The sequence below is a fragment of the Geotrypetes seraphini genome, chromosome 14 (genome assembly GCF_902459505.1).
Source record: "Geotrypetes seraphini chromosome 14, aGeoSer1.1, whole genome shotgun sequence".
Lineage (NCBI taxonomy): Eukaryota > Metazoa > Chordata > Amphibia > Gymnophiona > Dermophiidae > Geotrypetes > Geotrypetes seraphini.
Genome location: NC_047097.1, coordinates 41,740,246 through 41,764,165, shown reverse-complemented (window position 1 = coordinate 41,764,165; position 23,920 = coordinate 41,740,246). Strand labels below are relative to the sequence as shown.

Genomic DNA, 23,920 nt, shown 5'->3' with positions numbered 1-23,920 from the left:
CAATGACTACTACCTCAAGAATCAAGTCTCCAGCATCAGAACTCGCCTGCCTCCAACCATCTCATCGGATCAGCAATCCTCCTGTGAGTGTCTCTCTCTCTCTCTCCCGGGCCCAGACTGGTGCTTCCTATCCCTCACAACTGTGTTTTCTTACCCCTCTAGCCTCCTGTGTTGCAGCAGCACTAAAGCCGCCACTAACTAGTACCTCGGCCATCTGGTCTCCAGCAACAGGACTCGCCTGCACCCCACCGTCTCATCTCCCACGTCTGGACTTGGCTTGCCAGCACTCCTTCAATTATCAGAAAAATGTGACATCATGTCTATGATACTTTTAAAAAGACATTTTAATATACAGTTTATTGAAAATGAGCCACAACTGCGTACAGGATAAATGCAAAACCGTATCAGACATAAATGTTCAGCTTACATGGCTGTGTCATGCCCAGAGACAGCAGCACAGCACAGAACTAGGTAGAATTTGTAAAGCTACAAGTTAGACGGCTTATCTTGTTTAGAGAGCTTTTTAATAGAGCAGAACACTAATCATTCCTAATCATTTAAGTATAAATTAGATGAAATGTATAGAGGTGATATGTTAACATCTTTCCTTTCGTGCCCACACAATGTGATTGCTGTATAAGAACATAAGAACTGCCATCTCCAGATCAGACCTTCGGTCCATCAAGTCCGGTGATCGGCACACGCGGACGCCCAGCCAGGTGTACACCTGGCATAATTTTAGTCACCCATATCCCTCTATGCCTCTCGTAAGGAGATGTGCATCTAGTTTGCTTTTAAATCCTAGAACTACTTACCATTAATGAAACAGGTCTCCTGAAGTAATAGTATGAGAATAACCTTTTTCAGGAGGTATAAAATCCCTCTCCACAAATGCCCTCCTTCATCCCCTCATGATGCTACGCTCACTGATCCTATGCCTAGGTCTGTAACAGCAGAGGATATTCAGACAGTGGTGCAAATATTGAATATGTTTGTGGGCAACATACTACACTTGTTCCAGGAGGTGGCTGGGATACTCATGTACATGACAGGATAGTTGTTTTGTGATCATCTTTCCTTTCATAACCTAACAATGTGATTACTGTATTACCATTAATAAAACAGATAAACAGGTCTCCTGAAGTAATAGCATGAGAATAATCTCTCCTGAAGTAATAGCATGTGAATAATCTTTTTCAGGAGGTATAAAATCCCACTCCCCAAATGTACTCCATTATCACCAATAATGAAGGGTTTCAAAGACCTCACAATGGAGCATGGTATGTGTTCCCACTCCTATATTTTTTACTATGTAAATGTAATAGGTACTTACTGCGTGAGGGGTCAAAGCACTGGCGGTGAACAGACACTGGAGTTTCCTCCACGCGTTGTCCATTTTAAGTATATTATGTTTCCTCTTAATGGGGAACATGTAACTTTGCATTTAGAGAGATGTACTCCATCATGACTGATTGAGAGCGAGGGGTCAAAGCACTGGCGTTTAACAGTCACTGGAGTTTCCTCCACTCCCTGTCCATTTCTACAATGTTCCTGTGCTTGGCCTTGCAGTCATAATATCTCTGTTGACTAATAACTTTTTTTTAGCATTACAGTTCTTCATTCAATACATATTTTTCAGACACTACATGCATTTATCTTTTTCTTTCTTCAGATGACAGTGAGGATGGGGAACAATACTTTCTCATTGAACAAGAAGTACTCTGTTAAACTCTGTTTAACAAAATACTTCTCTTTCAGCAGCCTATATTTTGACTATGTAATTGTCTTTTCAATTTCCAACTGCTTATAATGCTCTTTGTCATTGCAGATATATTAGCATCCACCTCCTCTCACACCCTATCCTCTGTTTCAACCCCACCTCCCCATTCAAAGTCCCACCTGTTCTACCCCCCCCCCTCCGCCGCTCCACCTGTGATTTTGGGACCAACCCCTCACCACCAACCACCCCTATTGCGGCTCACGCTGCACACACACACACACTGACTGAATGAGAGCTAAAGCACTGGCGTTGAACAGGCACTGGAGTGTCCTCCACTCCCTGTCAATTTCTACAATGTTCCTGTGCTTGCCCTTGATGGGGAACAATACTTTCTCATTGAATGAGAAGTACTCTATATGTATATATGTACTATATTTATGTATGTATCTATATATATAATCTTTTACATCCTCCAGTTCAAATGCTGAAGCTAAAGCTCAAGGCTTAACTATTTTATACCTAAAGCATACAGAATACTTCTCTTTCTGTGAATTTAGGCTTTCGCCCTCGTCAGCAGCCTATATTTTGACCATGTAATTGTCTTTTCAATTTCAAACTCCTTATAATGCTCTTTATCATTCAATGTTATTATTCACTGTTCACGTCATGTTTACTTGTGTTCATTAATACTTATATTGCATTTAACTTTGCCCTGGGGACCTATTTTGCCCATTCTATATGTTCACTGTATTATGCTTTGTTAAATGACACAGTTAACCAGAAATAAATACATTATAATACAACTACTGAGTCCAGAATTTATTTTATTTTAACCTCAAAAACTACAATGAGATAATGAACTAATGACTTCTAATGACTGAGGTTGCCATTCAACAAATGACTTATAATTCTCTTTTAACATATTGACACACTTATTGTAAGTTTGAAAATGAATAAAGATTTAAAAAACAAAAAAAAGAGATAATTAACTTCATAAACACTTTAAACATATATTCTGTGACTAGTATTTAAGTATTTAACACTATCGGCAGTATACATGGAACTGGCATAACAAAGGGGAAAATACCTTGATAAAGCCCCCTGGGCGAAACATAGCCTATGTTGATGAAGAGCCCCTGCTATGCTTTTCTAAAAAAGATGAGTACCTTTTTATCTTTTCTATAAATTGAAAACTAATTTAAAAATATTTAAAAATATAAATCAAGACCGATGAAGACTTTAGTGCAAACAACTCTGTGAATGAACTGCTCTCAAAGCTTGCACCGCTGAGGTCTTAAATGGTGAATAATATTTTATCTAAGGTTGTGTATATGATATCTAATTGAATTTAACCTTAGAAAAGAAAAAAAGAAAGAAAAAATATTTTCTATTGCCTTATCTACTAGTATTTATGCCCATTAGATTAATGGGTGCTAGATGTGAAATGTTAACATTTGAAAAAAATTACATAAGTTACCGTGAGAGCTTTAATATCCATTGTATAGTTGTTTTCTTTAAAGTTTTTATATTTTTCCTATTTGTTGTTTTTTTTTTTTCTGTCTGTCTCTCTCATTGGCTGCTGTATGTCTGTCTGTCTGTCTTTTTTTGCTGTCTGTGTACTTTGCCGCTGTATGTCTGTCTCTTTTCTTTCCATCTTTCTGTATGGCTGCTGTTTTGCATTTTTTTTTTTTTTTTTTGCTGTCTGTCTTCTTGGCCACTTTCTGTATTTTTTTTTTTTTTGGTCTCTCTCCTTGGACGCTGTATGTCTATCTGTCTTTGTTTTGGTGTCTGCCTTTTTAGCTGCTGTATGTGTGTCTGTTTTTTCCTGTGTGTCTCATAAGCAGCAGCATCGCAATAAGGACTCCCAGAGCGCCCTCACTTCCATAATAGCACGTGCACCTTCAGACATTTGTTTTTCTAATAGCAGGGTTGCATGGGAGTTGCAAAAACAGTTCTCTTCCAATCACTCACGGAAAGCCAGAGGGAAAGCTTTTCGGTGTGTAATAATAAATTCCCATTTTCCGGGAGCGGCTCTGGAAGGCAGACGAATCCGATCCCTCCACCAGGGCTCAGGTTACCAGCGCAGACCCCCCAATACTGATTGGGGAAGGGGGGGAATGTGAAAGCGTGGACACTGGACTGTCTGCCTCTGCGTACACCAAACGCCGCGGGAGTCATAATTTCTATTTATTTTAAGGTCTCTCGTTCTGAGAACTCCTGCCAGGGACCAAACGGCAGAGCTGAGCTCATTGCATACTACGCTGCTGCCCAGTAAGAATGGCAACTTCTGGTAAAGGAAAAGACAGGCAGAACAGGGAGTCAAGGACAGCTTCCAGATCAGGTATGATAGCCCTGCAGTAGAATCAGAGAGACAATCTGGACTCTTTAGAGAAACTCATTGCACAGTCTTGATCTAGGGAGCAGAAAGAAAAAAAAAAGGGGGGGGAGCTCAGGGCGATGAAAGCTGTCTAATGTAACTCTTGAGCCCATCCACGATTTAGGAGCGAGAGAGCGAGAGGGAGTGCAAGCTGACCGCCTCTCCTGCTTTTGAACCTGGGCAGAGGCAGAGCCGGGGAGGGAGGGAGTGACATCATCAGCCCGAAGTGAATAAGGTGGGAGAGCAATTTCAAAGCCTCGGGCAGCGGCGGCTCCTCAACCGATCCGTGCTTACAACGGCCCCACACTCGCGGTCTGGCTGGCTCCCTCACCAAAGTCCTTCACGGCGGCAGCCCCTCCCGCATCTGTCCCCGTGTCCCAAGCCTCTCCGAAGGCCAGCTCCCACGAAAATGCTACCCCTCTGTCCAAAGCTGCGGCAGCAGCCTCCCTCAAGAGGCGCACCAGCGTCGGAAGCCTTGTCTCTGATGTTGTGATGTTAGAGAGGTCTCCGACACTGGTGTGGCTCCCGAGAGAAGCCGCCGCCACAGCCCCAAACAGAAAAACAACATCTCCATGGGAGCCAGCCCCCGGAAAAGCCCCGGACACAGGGCCGGATGCAAGAGGAGCCACCACCGCGAAAAACCCCAGCAAGGGAGCCAGCGACACCGCGAGTGCGGGGCCGTTGCAAGCTTACATGCGCACTCTTGCCAGCCATGGACATACAGATCAGGGAACATGCCGGTAAGAGTGCACATGCGCGTTTAGCATTTTATTATAATAGATGTAAAGATTATTAAGCAAATGTAATTAGCCATTAGCTTTAACACATTTTGAGAATTTATAGAACAAACATATCCTGCAAAACAAACACAAATAAATGATTACAGGTGCTAAACTTAGAAATAATGAAACTTTGAATAATGAAAATAACGTAACTTACTGAATATTACACACCTCTAGTAGGAGGCCTGGTTACATTAGCCTGGTTACATTAGCATTTCACTATGAACTGGGAGACAAGACGGATAGATCAGGTTAGCTTGGATCAGAGGAATAGACACTGCAGGCATCAGACTAGGGGCATCAGAACAAAATATGGAAAGCACAATATGTCTTCCATCCATTTGACTATGAACCCATTGAAAACACCCACTACGCCCATTTACCTTACACTATAACATGTCTCAAAGTCCCCAATGAATATGAGATCGTCTTCAGGTATATTAATGACAGAAAAAGGAACACAGATGGAATAGTGCGCCTTAAGAAATCAGATGGGAATCATGTAGAATCGGACTCTGATAAAGCCGAACTACTAAATAAATACTTCTGCTCAGTCTTTACCTGCGAGGAGCCGGGATCCGGTCCAAAGCTGCAGACAAGGGAGAGCTCGGAGACCCGTTTCGAGATTTTGAGTTTACGTCCAACAGCGTCTACTATGAACTTTCAAAACTCAAAGTGAACAAAGCCATGGGACCAGACAAAATATATCCCAGGGTGCTTAGGGAATTGAGTGAGGTCCTGGTGGAACCGTTATCCGCGCTCTTCAATCTTTCCCTAAGTACAGGAAGAGTACCATTGGACTGGAAAACAGCTAATGTAATTCCACTTCACAAAAAGGGATGCAGGACAGAGGCTGCAAATTACAGACTGGTGAGTCTCACATCGACAGTGTGTAAAATTATGGAAACACTAATCAAACACAAATTAGACACGATCCTGAACGATGAGAATCTACGAGATCCCCATCAACATGGATTTACAACGGGAAGATCCTGCCAGTCCAATCTGATCAGCTTCTTTGACTGGGTAACGAAAAAGTTGGATATGGGGGAGTCCCTGGACGTCGTGTAATTGGACTTCAGCAAGGCTTTCAATAGTGTTCCACACCGCAGGTTATTGAGCAAGATGAGTTCGATGGGATTAGGAGAAATGTTAAATGCATGGGTAAAAGACTGGCTCAAAGGTAGACTTCAGAGGGTGTTGGTGAACGGTACTCTCTCCGAAACGTTGGAAGTGACCAGTGGAGTTCCGCAGGGCTCGGTACTGGGTCCGATCTTATTTAATATCTTCGTAAGGGACCTGACTCAGGGGCTTCAAGGGAAAATTACATTATTCGCCAATGACGCCAAACTATGCAACATAGTAGCACAGTGTCCGACTGTATGACGCATTTCCTACTCTTACTGGAGCAGTGGTCCTCAACTTGGCAACTAAGTTTTAATGCCAAAAAGTGTAAGGTCATGCACCATGGCAGCAGAAATCCATGCAGAACTTACACCCTAAATGGTGAGACCTTAGCAAGAACTGCAGCAGCAGAACGGGACTTGGGAATGATCATTAGTGAAGACATGAAGACTGCCAATCAAGTGGAGAAGGCTTCATCCAAGGCTAGACAAATGATTGGTTGTATCCGAAGAAGTTTCATCAGCCGGAAGCCCGAAGTTATAATGCCGTTGTACAGATCCATGGCGAGACCTCATCTAGAATATTGTGTACAATTCTGGAGACCACATTATCAAAAAGATGTGCGGAAAATTGAATCGGTTCAGCGAATAGCCACCAGGATGGTTTCAAGACTCAAGGACCTCCCGTATGAAGAACGACTGGGCAAATTGCAGCTGTACTCACTCGAGGAACGTAGAGGGAGAGGTGACATGATCGAGAAGTTCAAATATGTCACGGGCCGTATTGAGGTAGAAGAGGACCTTCGGCGACAAGAAGACTGTCAGCCTAGAGGCCTCTGGGAGATTATATCAATCTGACCCTGGCATGGGAAGGCAGATAGACCCTTAGTGCAGGGAAACTGTTTTAAGTAGCCCTGATTGAATCATGGCTAGCTAAAAGGTGTTAATGCCTGATTAAGAGGGTGCTTAGGACAAGGGTGCACAGATCAAGCCAGAGACTTAATCCCATCAGGTTTCTCACCCTCCTTTGTTAATTAAATTAACCATTGTCTCAAACAGTTTACAAATTCTAAACAGAAAGATACTGGGAGATACAATATTTTCTCTATTCAGAATAAGATTCCAAGGTATAAAAGCCTGCTCTCTGCTCTATCAAGTTATCTCTCTCTCTTTTTCTATGGAGCTATCAGGAGAGGGGTCTTCACTCTCTCTCTCTCTTTCTATCTATCTCTTGGCTCTTTGCTTGGCACTCTGGTTCTGTCTTAGCTCTCCCTCTCTCTGTCTATCCTTCCCTTTATCTATGGAACACGAAGCTTCCTAGAACTACAAGCTTCTATGTCCCTCTTTACCTCTGACCTCTGTAAGGCAGTGAGACTGCTTGCTCTCTGCTTAAGTGTAATGCTTATAAATATTACTTTTCTGTAAGACTATTTCTATAATATATTCTTTATATAATCACCCCTGGCTGTGCTTCTTATTTGATTCTATCCCTAATGAAACTTCTGTGAAGGAACTGAACCTGGGACCTGGCGTTTGTCAGTACGCCTTTCACTTAACCCCTACCACCTAATATTGTGGGGGCCACTTTCAAACTGACAAAGACATCCGTTGAAACTCAGGGATGGGAGATTTCATAGTGACACCAGGAAGTATTTCTTCACCAAAAGGGTGGTCGACAATTGGAATAGTCTTCCAATTCAGGTAATTGAGGCCAGCAGCGTGGTGGATTTTAAGAGAAAATGGGATAGGCATGTGGGATCGCTTCAAGGAAGAAATTAGGGGGTGGGTTAGTAGAGTGGGCAGACTTGTTGGGCCGTGGCCCATTTCTGCCATCATCTTCTATGTTTCTATGTTTCTAAAGGCTGCTGAAGTGATGTGCATTCAAGTATAGTAGGTATTTTTCAATCCTTGGAGTGGGGAGTGTGTGGTGCTGTGGTTACAGCTACAGCCTCAGCACCCTGAGATTATAGGTTCAAATTCCATGTTGTTCCTTGTGACCCTGGGCAAGTCACTTAATCCATCAATGCCCCAGTTACATTAGATAAGAGTGCGAGTTCACCAGTACAGATAGGGAAAAATGCTTGAGTACCTGAATGTAAATCACTTAGGCCATAAGTGGTGTATAAATACTAAAATAAATAAATATAGCTCAACAGTTTAATTCAGAACTGCTTTTATGCAGGCCTAAATTAAACTGTTTAGTTATATGGATATTGACAGAATATTGACACTAATATCCCTTCAGAACTGCAGCAGTTAAATTGATTTTCATTAGCACTATCCAAATAGTGCCACTGAAAATCCAGGGATGGGAGACTTATACGTTTAGTGGTATTTGCTAAATGTATAAGTTCCTGTGAATATTTACCCAATGCAACAGAATATTATGACAAATTAAGGACCAATTTGCATCCTTTTGCATGACACAGACTACCACTGAACTCAGAATCTCTTTTCATTTCATAGTCATCAGGAATCCTCTGTGCTTATCCTGTATCTAGAAGAGAGGGTTGTAGGCACAAGAGGCCAAAAGCATAGGAGAAAAGGATACAACACAGCTATGCCCAGGCAAGCAGCGAAAGGACAAATCGTGGCCCGTAAGCCTCAGAAAACTGAAAAGTTCTATGATTAGCCCTAAAGCTTGCCATAGATTGGTCAAGACATAGATCAAGAAGGACAGAGGGCAATGGGTGGGGTCCATCACAGAAAATACCCTATTCCTAATAGTGGCAAGATGAATAGGATGAAAAGATGGGATTTAGAGATGGTGGTTCCAAGATGAAAACAAAGCCCAGGAGGGACGACAGGGTAACAAAACTAGAAAAAGATATATAGGGTGTCCTAAGTTACAGATTTTATATACCAGTAAAAGTATTTTGAAGATGATATGATAGGACATAGGATCAATTTGGCATGTAACTTTTGGTGAAAGCTGAAGAGCCCTAGCTTCTTTAGCCTTTCCTCATAAGGAAGTTCTCCCATCCCCTTTATCATTTTCAACACCCTTCTCCGTACCTCTTCTAATTCAGCCACATCTTTTTGAGATGCAGTGACCAAAATTGCACACAATATTTGACATGCTGTAGCACCATAGAGCAACACAAAAGAATTATAACAGTCTCAGTACCCACATTTTTCCTTTCCATAGTTTTCAGAAGCTAGGGCAAGGGCAGCAATATGGTACTTACCGTGTTGGGTGTGAGTCTGCCCCGATACTTGTTTGGCTGCATCTTTCATACTATATTAGGTGATAGTGAGCTCTTTGAAGTTGCAGTAGTGGAAAATGGCCAATTGCTGATGATTTCCCAGGATTTATCACTCTCTGCCTTATAACATATTACAGCAGGGTATACCTGTATGTCACTCAGGTCCCCAAACCTGAGAACCTGGGATCTAACAAACAAGATTTAGTTCTTTATTTATATAGCTAAATACATGTTCAAGAAATTTACCAAACAAAATATCACTACTACCCACTTTTCTAACTACCTGAAACCTTGCCATCAACAGTCAATAAAAAACAGCTGACCTCAGAGCTCAACCAGGAAAATACCATTCCAGCACATCCCCAAGATAAACTGGTATTACAGATGAAAAATTTAGTGCAGTGATTCCCAAACCTGATCCTGGAGACCCCCTGCCAGTCAGGTTTTCAGGATATCCACAATGAATACCCATGAGAGAGAGACAAATCTCTTTCATGAATATTCATTGTGGATATCCTGAAACCCTGACTGGGCTCTGGACTGCCTCCAGGACCAGGTTTGGGAACCACTTAAGAAACAACTAGACAGTTAGGTTTTCAGGATTACCACAATGAACATGTATAAAATCACTACCCGCAAATATAAGACCCATAGGTTTACACAATTACGAGGAGGTGCTGAAAAGTTCTCAGCCCAACAAACTTCCTAAATTCTGAGCATTATTTGTAGCTGAAAAGAGTGCTATTTTATGTATGATGCAAACATTGAGTGACAAATGCCCCTTATACTCCACAGTGAAGAGGGGGGTGTAAACTTTCAGTGTGGAGGTTTTGAGACCAAAGATGTAGCAAGGTCTGGGAGATCTCAAACTGTGTCAGCTCCTGAAATTGCTGAACATGCCCATGACCTGATTTTGGCAGATTGGCAAATATTGGCTAAAACAATTGCTGAGATACTACAGATATCCAGGGAATGTGTTAGGTATATAATCAACAAACAGAGGTATGCAAAAGTTGTCAGCCAAGTGGGTGCCCAAATGTTTGAATGCTGACGAGAAATGACATTGAGTGTGACACGGTGACAAAATTCAATACCGTTCCTGTCCCCATGTCATTCATTAGTGTCTACATCAACCTGAGTCCTTCTAAACCAGTATTCTTCAATGCAAGGCTTGAGGGTCAGTGGCTGTGCCTATTCATACTCTGATTCTTCCCTCTCTCCATAAAGAATGACATGAAGATGGTTTCCATAGTTACAAGAATGGTGATGAATTTTGTCACCATGTCACTCTCTAGTGCAGTGGTTCTCAACCCTGTCCTGGGGGACCCCCAGCCAGTCAGGTTTTTAAGATATCCCTAATGAATATGCACGAGAGAGATTTGCATATAATGGAAGTGACAGGTATGCAAATCTCTCTCGTGCATATTCATTAGGGATATCTTGAAAACCCGACTGGCTGGGGGTCCCCGCATTTTCAGCAAGCTGGTGCTAACTTTTTGGAACTAGCTACTGTTGAAACATGGTAACTCCACTATGATCCTGATACAAAACAACAGTCCATGACCCAAACTCAGCAGGAAAGTTCATGGTTACAGTGTTTTGGGATCAGGAAGGAGCTGTAATGCCCGATTATCTTCAACAGGGCCAAACAATTAATGCAGAATACTACTGTAATTTGCTATGCTGACAAAATTTGCTAAGGCTAACAAAACGAAGGATGTTTTGACCAGTTGGTATTTCAGTGCATAGACCATCCTCCCTACTCACCAGATCTTGCTCCATCTGAATATTTTCTGTTTCCAAACCTTAAAAAGAGTTTGAGAGGGCCACAATTTTTGAGTGATTCGGAGGTGATTGCAGCAGCTAAGCAGTATTTCAGTGACCAGACATCAAGAGTATTTTGGGAAGGGTTACAGAAATTTCAGACACAATGTGCCAAATGTGTTGAATTTAGGGGTGACTATGTGGAATAACCTGTAAATTTCATAGCTCCACAACATTCCCTTCTTGGTTGGGCTAACTTTTCAACACTCTCCGTGTCATACATATTTATAGTGGTATTCCCGAAAAGCTGCCAGACCAAACGCATGCCTAAGAAAGGACAGAGCTACCAAAGTCACAACATTCGGTTGCCCTCACACCTCAAGAACCCTTCTTCACACATATTCGGGGGCCTGCTCTCTCTCCCTCTTTCTTTCGCTCTGTCTTCCCCTATCCTCCCTGTCAGCAATCTAGCACCTCCACCTCATCCTTTATACCTGAAGACCCCCCAGCTACCAGTCCTGCAGTTTCCTTCTCCGGAGCCCCGCCCCCCTTCAACGTCACTTCCAGTTCCCGGCACAGCGGAAGGTTTCCGAGACATAGAAGCGCGTCAGAGGGTGGGAGAGGGGGGGGGCAGGACTGTGCAGAATCGGAAGAGCTTGACGCCGGAGAAGGAAAGCTGCAGGTCTTGCCACGGGCGATAACAGTTAGGCTCACACAGACAGAAGCACGGGCCAACAGCATGAAAAATGTCACCTGATCTATGAGGCGCATGCGTGTGGCGACTTCCATGTGCAGCCACAGCCATTCTTAGCCTCATGTTAGTACCGGTAGCTCAGGTGATGAGCTCCGATGTTGTTGGCCCGTGCACGTCGATGTGAATCTTGCTGTATCAGCCTGGGAAGGGAACAAGTGCAGCTGTGCTGCATTATTGAAAGGACTTGCTACATGGTGCGAGTTAACTGTGTGGTTTGCTACCAGAGCGGTAGGTATTAAATAATATACCGGAAGTTATAAGATCGGTACTGATGCTGATCGCATGAGATTAACTCTTCTTTTCATTTTTTTAAATTCGCGCCAGTTTTGTTTATAACTTTATGCATAAAATGCATGCATCGATTTGGAGGTAGTTTTAAAGGCAGACTGGGGGGCCAGTATAGGTTATCAAGCTGCTCTGAATATAACTTCTTAGGCCAATCGAATAAAAAGTCTGCCCTATATGCATGAGTGGTGTGACAGTTACCGCTTATATGGATTGTTACTTTTTTGTTTTCAAATATTGAAATTTTAATTTGTTACAGTACAAAAGATTCATAACCATGAACATAAAAAGAACAAGAAATGTATACAAGTTACTTCTTTTTATTGAACTGTCATTCGTCTTATTTATTAACGTCTGTTTCTGTGCTTTAAATCAGCATACTTCATCTGTATATGGAGGATAGTAATTTAAATGAATGAAACCTCTGAATATGAGCATAAAGATAAGAGCTAGTGGTACAGAAAGAAATAATGTATAAAACAATAACAGTAAAATGTAATTATAAAGGCAAAAACTGTGCCAGGTTCTGTTGGTAGTAGATATTGTTCCTGCTTAAATTATTAGTTCTGGCCTGTTGGTAAGATCCAAAATATTTTATTGCCATAGCTGTTGTTCCTTCAGTTTCCTTGGGTACAAGTGGATCAATTTGTATTGATTGATTTATTCAATTTTTCTATACCATTCTCCCAAGGGAGCTCAGAACAGTTTACACGAATTTATTCAGGTATTCAAGCATTTTTTCCCAAATGAAAATAACACTAATTTTCCATTAAATTGGAAAAACAATTGCAACACAATTCTAGATGAAATTGCTCCCAAATATACAATAGAGTCGATCACATGATTCCAAAAAGTGGTATGACTGAATTGCTAGAGATGAAACAATCAGTAAGACGTCTTGAGAGAAAATGGTTGAAATCAAAATCAACTGAAGACAAAGTAAAATGGAGACAGGAAAATGGAATCTATAAATTAATGATAAGGAATAAATGAAAAGCATATTATACAGCCAAAGTAGGGATTATAAGTACTAATGTTAAAAAATTATTTCAATTAGTTAATTCTGCATTTGATGTTACAAAAAGAAGCAATTCTCTTGGTTACCCCTTCCGTTTTTGGACGATTTAGCTAACTTTTTTTTAGCTCCAAGGTACTATCCTTGATCTTCTAATCCATTTTGTTCTTCAAATTTAGATTCATATTTTAATTTTAACTTAAATGAGGATGGCGTTCCTGTAGATCAATGTTGGTCCACCTTTGATAAGCCTGATTGGCATGATTTTATTAAACTTTTCCAAAAATATGCTCAATCTTACTGCTGCTTAGATCCTTATCCCTTATATTTAATGAGGGTTGCTCCTGTACACGTTAAATTGAAATTATTTGAGTGGATAACTGACTCTTTGGATGTGGGAAAATTTCCTTCAGAAGATGGCAATATAATCATCACTCCGATAATTAAAAATACCAAAGAATGTACCTCATTGCCGTCTAATTATAGACCGATTGCATCAATTCCCTTCTTTGTAAAACTTATGGAAGGCTTGGTTCATGTACAATTGACAAAATATTTAGAACAATATTTGTTACTTCATAATACACAATCTAGATTTACATCTCTATACAGCACTGAAACAGTGATAGCTATACTGCTGGATCACTTAAATAACTTAATAAGTAAAGGCAGTAGGACCTACAATGTACAATGATGACCAGGCTTTCTTAGATAGATGATGTTGTATTTTGAACAAGTGTTCATTGGATCTTATGATCCTTCTGATTGAAACTTCCAAACAGAAGTCAGATACGATTAGGACCAAACTTGAAGATAAATTGGAATTTATGAAAAAGGAAGATCCTAGCTTTGATCACATCATACAAGATGTAAATAACAAAATGACAGATTATAAAAAAGAGATCAAAACTAACAAAATGGAAAAATTAAAACGTGACACAGTTGACTATCAAAATGGCAGTATATATCCTTGGTGTAAATCTAGAATATACCAAAGACAGAGATCACTGCATAGATCTACGTCTAGAAATAATAGATTCCAAAAGAGACAAACAAAGGAAAATAAGATTTACACCATTGCTCCCAATCATACACAGATAGGAGATCGGGGCCGTAAACGGATACGGAGTTGCTCAGATGAGGAATACACCTCCACAGTAACCAGTCCCATTAACACCAATGCACCTATCGTTTCCAGTCCACGTCAAGACAGATCATCACGTAACACCCATAGATCATCACGTAGTAACCATAACCATTTTTTAGAACTTCTTTGGAGTTCTACAAATCAAGGCATACAAACATACCAAACTCCGAGAGACATGCACAACAGAAGCCGGTACAGAGGGTATCAGAGAGACGTGGACCAATACAGGGGATCACACCGGGGGGGTAACAGAGGCCCCTACAGGGGCAGGGCGCAAACCAACCCCTATCAGAGGGATTGGTAAATGAGATACCAGTTATCAATCTTTCCTCTTATTCATTACCAGCAACACAGATTAACGTTTTACGAAAAGGTCTCTCATTTGTTCCCACCACCAGATATGATGCCTTTCAAACACGTATCGACCTTTATAAATTTAAAAGGAAGTTGCATATACATCATTTCCTCAATAAAGATCAGTTTATCAACACATATACGGATTCATCTATCCTGAAAAAGAAATCTAAATGGATCCCTCCAGGTACTTGTGACCCTATCATCACCACTTTTTATGAATGTGTGCTTAGAGATGTTGCAAACATGGAGAAAAAAACATAAATATGTTAAACATAAACAAAATATGGATCATTTAGTGGTTAAAGCTATTGATGAACTTAAGAAAAATAATGATATTGTCATTAAACCAGCAGATAAGGGAGGTGGGATAGTAATCATGGATAGAGAAAAATACGTTCAAGAAATCCACAGACAGATCAAAGATGTTACATTCTACAGGCCTCTAGACAGTGATCCTACGCCTCACCTAATGGAGGATATAAAAGAATTAGTCAATACAGCGTTTAGCACTGGTTATATTACCTTAAAAGAAAAGCAGTTCTTGATTAATGAACACCCTATAATACCAACCATATATATTTTGCCTAAAATTCATAAAACACTGGTAGATCCCCCAGGGAGGCCAATCATATCAGCAAATGGATCTGTCTTAGAACCACTGTCTGACTTCACAAATTTCTTCTTACGTCCACATGTTCCTTTGATACCCTCATATGTTCGTGATTCATCTCATATGATTAATACTTTGGATGCATTCGATGGAGACCTCACAGAAGTTGTCCTTGTCACTCTTGACATCGAATCCCTCTACACGAATATTCCCCAAATGGAAGCAATAAGTGTTATTGAGAGAACATTGAGCAAAAGGGATCCCTCCGAACGCATACCCAATAGGTTCATCATAACTGTGGCAACTATAGCACTCATGCAAAATTATTTCTGCTTTTTAGACAAGTTCTATTTACAAATTAAAGGTACAGCTAAGGGGGCCTCTATGGCTCCTGATATTGCCAATCTGTACGTTGCAGATTTTGAAGAAAAGTTTCTTACCACACACGCATTTCAAGATGAGGTAAGATTATACAAAAGATATATAGACGATATTTTTATCCTATGGAAAGGAAGCATTCCCAAACTCCACCTATTTTAGAATGGTTGAATACATGCGATCAGAATTTAAAATTTAAAATGGAATTTCATCATCAACACATAGCGTTTCTTGACATTATGATATCTAAAGAACGTTATGGGTTTCATACTACTATTTATAAAAAACAATTATCTACACTACTCAAGTTTTCATCAACGTCCTTTGAAAAGAAATTTACCCTACAGTCAATTCCTTAGACTTAAAAGGTTATGTGCCTCAAGGATCTCCACTATCACCTACATTATTTATTGTCTACCTTTCATCACTAGGTTCATGCCTAAGCAATCTGGATATAAGACTGTTCAGTTATGCTGATGACATCACAATAGTTTTACCTTGTAATTCAGTTCTATCTCAGATTACTACTCAAATTGAGACTAATCGAAAGGATGAATTTTTGGATGCAGCAATTCAAACTTAGGGCTCCTTTTATCAAACTGCGGTAGGGGTTTAACGTGCGTTAAACTGCCTGCCGCACTAACCGCTAATGCCTGCATTGAGCAGGTGTTAGTTGTTTAGCCTGCCACAGGGGTTAGCGCGTGATGAAATGTCCAACGTGCTAACCTCGCTAGTGCGGCTTGATAAAAGAACCCCCTTAAGCTTAATTCTGATAAAACAAAGTTCTTTGTAGCATCTCCTATCAAAATTTTTCATAAACTTTCCATCAATATACTTTAAACATCTTATACAATCCATCCAACAATTAAAATTTTAGGAATTGGATTAGATCAACATCTTACAATGAAAACCCAGATAGATGCTGTTGTACGTAAAAGTTATTTTACTTTATGGAGCCTACGAACAATTAGACCCTATTTTGAATTTTCAGCCTTTAAATTATTGGACCAGTCATTACTGTTGAGTCTCCTTGACTATTACAATATTGCTTATTTATCAGTTACTAAGAAGGAATTATTGAGATTATTATTGACACAGAACACAGCAGTTAGATTGATTTACGGAATGAAGAGATACGATCATGCTATGTTATTTTATTGCGAATTGCAATGGTTGCCTGTGGAAGCTTGGGTATTGTTCAAGCTGGGCTGTTTTTGTTAAAAGGATTTTATATGGTGCAGCCCCTACTTATCTGGCTAATAGTTTTTCCATAGCTACGTACAAATGCAGTAGAAAAACTCATGCTCTGTTTAATTTCCCTTCTGTAAAAGGTTGTAAAAGCAAAAAATTCCTAAATCACTCTTTAGCATCTCATGCAAAAGAATTTCGATCATTGTTGCTCACAGCTGTTTCTTACAGACATTTTAGAAAAAGCTAAAAACCTATCTTTTCTCCAAATACCTGACTTGCTGACTCATTCAAATATACGATTATGTTTAACGTTTATAATCTTTTGTAATGTTTATAATCTTTTAGAACTTTTTGGTAACGTTTCTATAAGTATTATGCTCTGTTATGTCTGTCCTGGTGGGCTTACAATCTATCTAATGTACCTGGGGCAATAAGCTATTTCTCTTACTGCAATTAACTTCAGAACAGTAATTTTACTAACTGGGTATCATTCAATACTAAGATAACCTATGAATAGACTTAATCAGTTAACGTTTGCCTAGGATGGAAAGATTTGTCCAGGTAGCATATGGAGTTTTGTATTATTGGTCCTATTTGCGCCATTAATAATAAAAGCTTAATTTTCTTGAAAGGTTAGTTAACAATACAATAAACACATCAACCATTTTCAGCCTGAGAATGAAAACGTCTCTCTGTAATGCTAAATAAATCTACTAAATGATGCAAGAAATGTCAAACAATATACATCTGTTTCACTTCTACTTTCCTATGACTGCCAGCCACAATCTGGGCAGGCCGAACAGTAAACAGAGAAAACAGGTTTAGTTGTAACATCTGAATACGAGACCCCATCTTTCCTTCCTCCTTTCCCCACTCCCTCAAGTGATTCCATAAAGATGGTCTGAACATCACAGGTGGCTTTTTTCCTAACAGTGTTTGGCACTTTTGGCTCACTGAATAGAGTAGACTCAGTTATCTGGCACCCTTGGGATTGGTGGATGCCGGATAACTGTACTTTCTGGTTGCTTAAGAGTTAGGGTAAAAATAGTTTTGTCTCCATTTCCACCTCACTCTATCATCCCCCCCTCTCTTGTACAGCATCTGTTCTTCCCTTCTTTCTGAGTCACTTTCTCTCCCTCCCTTCCCCCCCCCCATGAGTCCAGCATCCATCCATCTCCCCTGCCTTTCATGTCCCTTCCTCCCCCCACACACACTTATGGGTCCAACATCCATGACAGCCGGTCCTGACAACACTCATCCCTCCCTCCATCAAAAATTACAAAGACTAATGAAGTTACAGGGAAATATTTTTTCGCTCGGAGAATAAAGTTCTGAAATGTCTTGCCAGAGGTTGTGATCAGAGTGGTTAACATAACTGGTTTTAAGAAAGGTTTGGACAATTTCCTGGAAGAAAAATCAATAGTATGTTATTGAGACGGACATGGGGGAAGCTACTGCTTGCCCTGGATTTGTAGCATGGAATGTTGCTACTATTTGGATTTTTGCCAGGTACTAGTGATCTGGTTTGGCCACTGTGAAGACAGGCTACTGGGCTAGATAGACCATTGGTCTGACCCAGTAGGGCTGATCTTATGTTTTCCCTTGGTTCATTCTGGTACACGTATTTACTTTAAGCAGTTGTACTATGTAATAACTTAATTTTTCTTCTGCTTTTTTTCTTTTGAATTTTTTTTCTCTTTATATATAATCTGCCTTGCTTGCATGAAGGTTTCTATATTTTGATGCAGTGAAAAATGCTGTCAATTAGAGTGAATACAAATTTGTGGTTCAAAGTAATGCAGCATTACTTTAGGGATGATTAAATTGAGAACCCTTACATATACAAAACGTATTAGAGGCTGTAGCAGAGACCCATTTACAAAGTATGTATTCTTCCCAATTAATATTTCCAAATTAACAAAGCGGCTTTATTTGGAAATATGAATTGGGACAAACGCATACATCGTAAGTGGGTCTCTGCCAGATTCTCTGATGTACTTCAGTAGCATAATTAAATCAAATACTTCTGAAGGTTATGGGTAGGGGTTGAAATGGACAAGATTAGTTGTGCGGATGGGTGAAATTTCTGTCCCTCTGCAAGCTGGAAGTGGGGTTAAAGAGTTTGAGAATGAGGGATAATTGCTGGAGATTTGGGTTTGAGATAGAGAGGGAGAGATACCAAATGAGGGCAGAGTGGGAAGATGTTGCATGTGAAGAGTTGTCTGCTTTAGTGCTGCCCAATTTGCCGAATTGAATCGATTTGTTCAACAAAAAAATTAGACTTGCCAATTCAGTGATCATCACCCCGTCCCCGGTGAAACCTAAAGCAGCAGTGGCCAGCCGACAGAGGCAGTGCTCTGAACAGGAAGCTTCTAAATGAAGTCTTGTCTTATACATGGGCATCACTACCTCCTTTTTCCTACTGGCCATACCTCTCCCTATGCAACCTAGCATCATTCTAGCTTTCGCTGTCACCTTTTTCAACCTATTTGGCCACCTTAAGATCATCACATACAATCACACCCAAGTCCTGCTCTTCTGTCATGCACATAAGTTCTTCACCATTCCCACACTGTTCCTACAATCCCCAAATCTCCATAACAACAATTCAGAAGCAAGGGAATCAAACGCAGCGGAAATGTCTAAGGAAGTCATGCAAAAGCAATTCCCTTGATCATTTCCTAGGCATAATTCATTCCTAGTTACCAACAATGGCTCTACACCATGGTTCTTTCTAAATTCAAATTGATTTTTATCCAGACAGTCATTCTCTAACTGGGGCAGTGCAGCTTTCTCCATTACCCTGGCTATAAAGGAATATAGTTACCCATATGCTCTCTGTCCAAATCTGGTTTCTTAAGTACCGGCTTTACTGTACCAATTAAAGCCCTAATGCGTGCTTAGCACACAGAAAAAGGCTTACCACAAAATTTGTTAAAGTGCAAACATTATTTATTTTTCTAAAATATTTCTATGGAGGAGACTTGCAATGGCGGGAAATGGCAGTGGCAGCATTATTCAGATAGTGTGTTTTGATTAGCACACTTAATACAGGAGCAATTAGTGTCTCCTAAATAGGAAGCAGTGAAGGCCTGATTCTATAAATGGTACGTAACTGCGCCTGACTTAGGCACCGGTCTGTGTGGTTGTCAATCAACCACTAGGCGTCCTTTATAGAAACATGCCTAGTAGAGCCTAAGGCAGAGGTAGGGAACTCCGGTCCTCGAGAGCTGTATGCCAGTCGGGTTTTCAGGATTTCCCCAATGAATATGCATGAGATCTATTTGCATGCACTGCTTTCAATGCGTATTCATTGGGGAAATCCTGAAAACCCAACTGGAATATGGCTCTTGAGGACTGGAGTTCCCTACCCCTGGCTTAAGGGGACTTAGGCATCCTAGGGATAAACGCCAGTACATTAGACAACCAGCACCTATCTTAGACACCTAGCAAAGCCTAAATTTACCATGCCTATTCTCCGCCCCTAACCATGACTACTTTTCTGGTAGGCACCTCAGAGATATCTATGCATAAGTTCAATTATCAATTAAAATAATTTTTGTAATCTGTTTTTAATGGCTTGGTCAATTACCATACCATTTAACCAATTAAATCCATGTGAAAGTTAATTTTTTAAAATTAGGCAAAACAAGGCATCTGCGTTATTTATAGAATCTGGTCCTAAGTTCTCTCACGTTCATTATATACAGTTGCTACACACTAAACATATTCGCACACAACCTGCAAATAAAAGTCTTATTTTAGTGATGCATTCAAAAGTGCACTTTAGTAAAAGGTCCCCTTTATCATTTCTGTGTCTAGTTTTTCCAGAAGAGGAGAGAGGAATTAATATAACATTTGTGCCAAGGCTAAAACCTTTCCAGTAAGCTGCATTTCAAATTACCTGGACACAGTAAAAACAAGCCCCTGGCTGCAGAGATATAAATTATTTTGTCCATTCATCATAAATTGGTCTATGGCAAAACTTTGTTTTGATGGGTTCCTTTTTTTTTTTTTTTTTGGGGTGGGGGGGATTGTCAAGATCAGGTTTCCACTTTGCATTTTATCTGTAATTTGTAAAGTTTACAGGCAGGTAGAAAATATTTACATCACACTAATGTGCGGTTTTGTTTTATTAGCCATGTTATACAGCAGTAAGTTTCAAGGCTACTAGTGTAAGATTGACAAGTAGAATTTGTTCAGATATACCAGTAGTGTTCTATATTTTGCTATCTTTAGGGGGGGGGGGGGTTTGCTTAGTTTTTTATTTTATTTATCATATTTTCAAAATAAATCGCATTTACATGCATCAGGAAATAGAATTCAATTGCTAACATATTTTAACAAAAGAAGAATTTTTTTTTTTTTCCAGAATATTCTGATTCAAATTTAAACAATATAATTCCCTATAAGCCCACAATCTAATGAGAGGAAATTTAGGAAAAAGGCATCAATAAAGCATAATCAGTTACAAAGCAAATCAGGAGACCTAGACAAATATCAATTATAACTTCCTTTTTCTGTCTACCTCCCTCGGAACCGTTACTACACATTTGTTTTCCAAAAAAGCTTTTAGCTGTTTCAGGTCATAGAACAGGTATCTATTCATTTCAAAAATAATTAAACATTTACATGGAAAATGCAAATGAAAAGCTATTTTTAGTTTATGTTAATGAGAAGGAGTTCCACTTGGAACTAAATCAGTCTACTTTCTTGGATATGTTTGCATGTATGGATTTTTAAAAAAAAATGTCTGTCAGAAGCTGCCTGTTCTTCTGACATGGCTTGAAAATTTTGGTGTAGATAGAGCACCAAACATATGTTGTTAGTAGGATTGCAAGTTAATTGCAGTTAACTATGCAATTAATGTAATAATTAATTGTGATTTAAAAAATTAGACACCTTGCAATGTCTTTTTTTCCAAATATCTCTTCTGTTCTTTTCTACCCCCAACCCTTGTCCTTGGCACAATCCAGCATCTTACCTCCCCATACACAAATTCAACATCACCAGCACACCCCCCCCCCCCCCCCCCCCCCCCCGGTCTACCTTCTGTTACTCCTTGGCAGCAGAAGCATTGCATACATCCTGCCTGCAGCCTGATCTGAAGCTTTCCCTCTGACCAGTGCTATCAATGCAGAAACAGGAAGTGAACATAAGAATAGCCATACTAGGTCAGACCAGTGGTCCATCTAACCCAGTATCTCATCTTCACAGTGGCCAATCCAGGTCACAAGTACCTAGCAGAAACCTAAATAATAGCAATGTTCCAGAGGCTGTTATAGGGGAAAACAACCTCGAGGGATTCAAGACAAAGTTAGACAAGTTTCTGCTGAACCAGAACGTACGCAGGTAAGGCTAGACTCAGGGCACGCCCCGTGAGCAGTCTGCTGAGCACAATGGACCACTGGTCTTACCCAGCAGCGGCAATTCTTATGTTCTACTAATCCCAGAACAATCAGTAGCTTCTCCCATGTCTGTTTCAATAGCAGACTATGGACATTTCCTCTGTGGGAACATCTCCAAACCTTTTCTATTCAGCTTCACTAACCGCTGTTACCGCATCCAATGGCAATGAGTTCCAGAGCTTAACGATTCTTTGAATGAAAAAAATATTTGCTTTTTTTTTTTTTTTTTTTTTTAAAGTATTCCCATGTAATTCCTCTGGTCCTCTGTAGTGTCCATTTAGTGTCCTCTGGTCTCTTCTCCAAGCTACAGAGCTTTAACCTCTTTAGCCTTTCCTCATATGAGAGGAGTTTCATCCCCTTTATCATTTTGGTCACTCTGCTTAGAACCTTTTCTAATATCACTATCTTTTTTAGATACAGTGACCAGAACTGAATGCAATACTCAAGTTAGGGTTGCACCATGGAGTAATACAGAGGCAATATAATAATCATGGGTTATGGCTCTTTCAGTGGCCCCAAGCATCTGGTGACTGTGATTTGGGTTATTCTTCCCAATGTGCATCACTTTGCATTTATATCCAAATTAATTTTTTTTTCTGGTGGTTGGATGCCCAGTCTTACAGTTTCTTAAGGTCTTTCTGCAGGCTTGTAAAAAAAAAAAAAAAAAAAAACTTTCAAGCACACCTCTGTAAATTACCTAATCATATCTAATTCCAGAATGAAGATCATGAGTCGCGTTAGTGGCTTTATCGCACGTGACTTTTTATCACGCGCTAACCCCCGCGCTAGCCAAAAAACTACCACCTGCTCAAGAGGAGGCGGTAGCAGCGAACGCGGCTTCGTAAAAGGAGCCCTAAATTTGAGAGACTTGAGATCATACTTCACCTACCCAGGCATAGGAGTAAAATTCATAGTACTGTATGTGCAAAAATAACCTCTTTGGAGAAATTGCCCCAGGGTATAAATTATTGTATTAATTCTGGCTTTCGTCATTCTGGTAAAGCCCAACTTACAAACTGATTACTTCAGATAAATGTATGAATTATGGGGAGGGGGTGTTGTTAAATGCCGTGATGATTTATATATATAGGTCATAAACCCTATATATGCACACCTCCTTCACTTCAAACGTTTCAAAATCACACGATCCTCAACTCGTCATTGGAGTGTGAGTTATGGGGAGTGATAACCTTGAGGAAACCGTTATAAAACACATGGGTGAAACATGTCGGTTAGCCCCCGTTCTGAGAATTGAGACCAGAAGTTGAGCTAATAAAGCTAAGTAAACTACCTTTAGTAGATATTTAAGAAAAACAGAAGGTTTTAAAAAAATGAAAAAAAAAAAGTAAAAATTTATTAAATGAATATGATCCAATGAGGAGTTGAGGTGTAAAGCCGCCCATCATGACCGTATGCTGAGTGGGGAGGTGTCCTCGCTGAGGACAGTGTGATTTTGAAACGTTTGAAGTGAAGGAGATGTTTATGACCTTATATATTGGAGTTAATGAGATATTATTGCCCCTTTATCTAATATATATAACTTGAGTGCCTTTAAGTATAATAGTGATGGTTTATCTCTGCACAGGAACGCTAGAGAAAGATCAACAAGCCACCTGAGTGACTTTTATGCATTCATCTTGTAAACAGTAGGACACAGAGAAATCAATCCTATGGAATATAGAACAATGATTCTTAGTAACAGGAAACGTATACCCACGTTTTTCCACGCCAATGCCTTCTCGGCTGGATACTCCCCACAGCTGAGTATGAAGGAACAAGCCTTCTGCTATTATTTGCTTTAT

At 40.1% G+C, this 23,920-nt stretch overlaps 2 protein-coding genes across 10 annotated transcripts in view; one reads left to right on the top strand and one right to left on the bottom strand.

Annotated features, from left to right (window-relative positions):
• The window catches only part of LRRC49 (leucine rich repeat containing 49), a 262,562-nt gene that overhangs the window by 238,470 nt on the left and 172 nt on the right, over positions 1-23,920 (bottom strand). For 2 of the 9 annotated variants that reach the window (XM_033919755.1, XM_033919760.1), the window contains exons 1-2: positions 11,468-11,619; positions 9,192-9,396 (exon numbers count right to left, since the gene is read on the bottom strand). The exons of 1 other annotated variant lie outside the window; for it this stretch is intronic. In XM_033919755.1, coding sequence (XP_033775646.1) covers positions 9,192-9,233 — 42 coding nt within the window. In that variant the 5' untranslated portion in view covers positions 9,234-9,396; positions 11,468-11,619. 6 more of the 9 variants (XM_033919756.1, XM_033919757.1, XM_033919761.1 and 3 more) reach the window with 6 other exon arrangements.
• LARP6 (La ribonucleoprotein 6, translational regulator) overlaps positions 11,807-23,920 on the top strand; it is a 34,181-nt gene continuing 22,067 nt past the window's right edge. The window contains exon 1 of the mRNA XM_033919767.1: positions 11,807-11,955. The gene's annotated coding sequence lies outside the window, so the exon portion shown is untranslated. The remainder of the gene's footprint in view (positions 11,956-23,920) is intronic.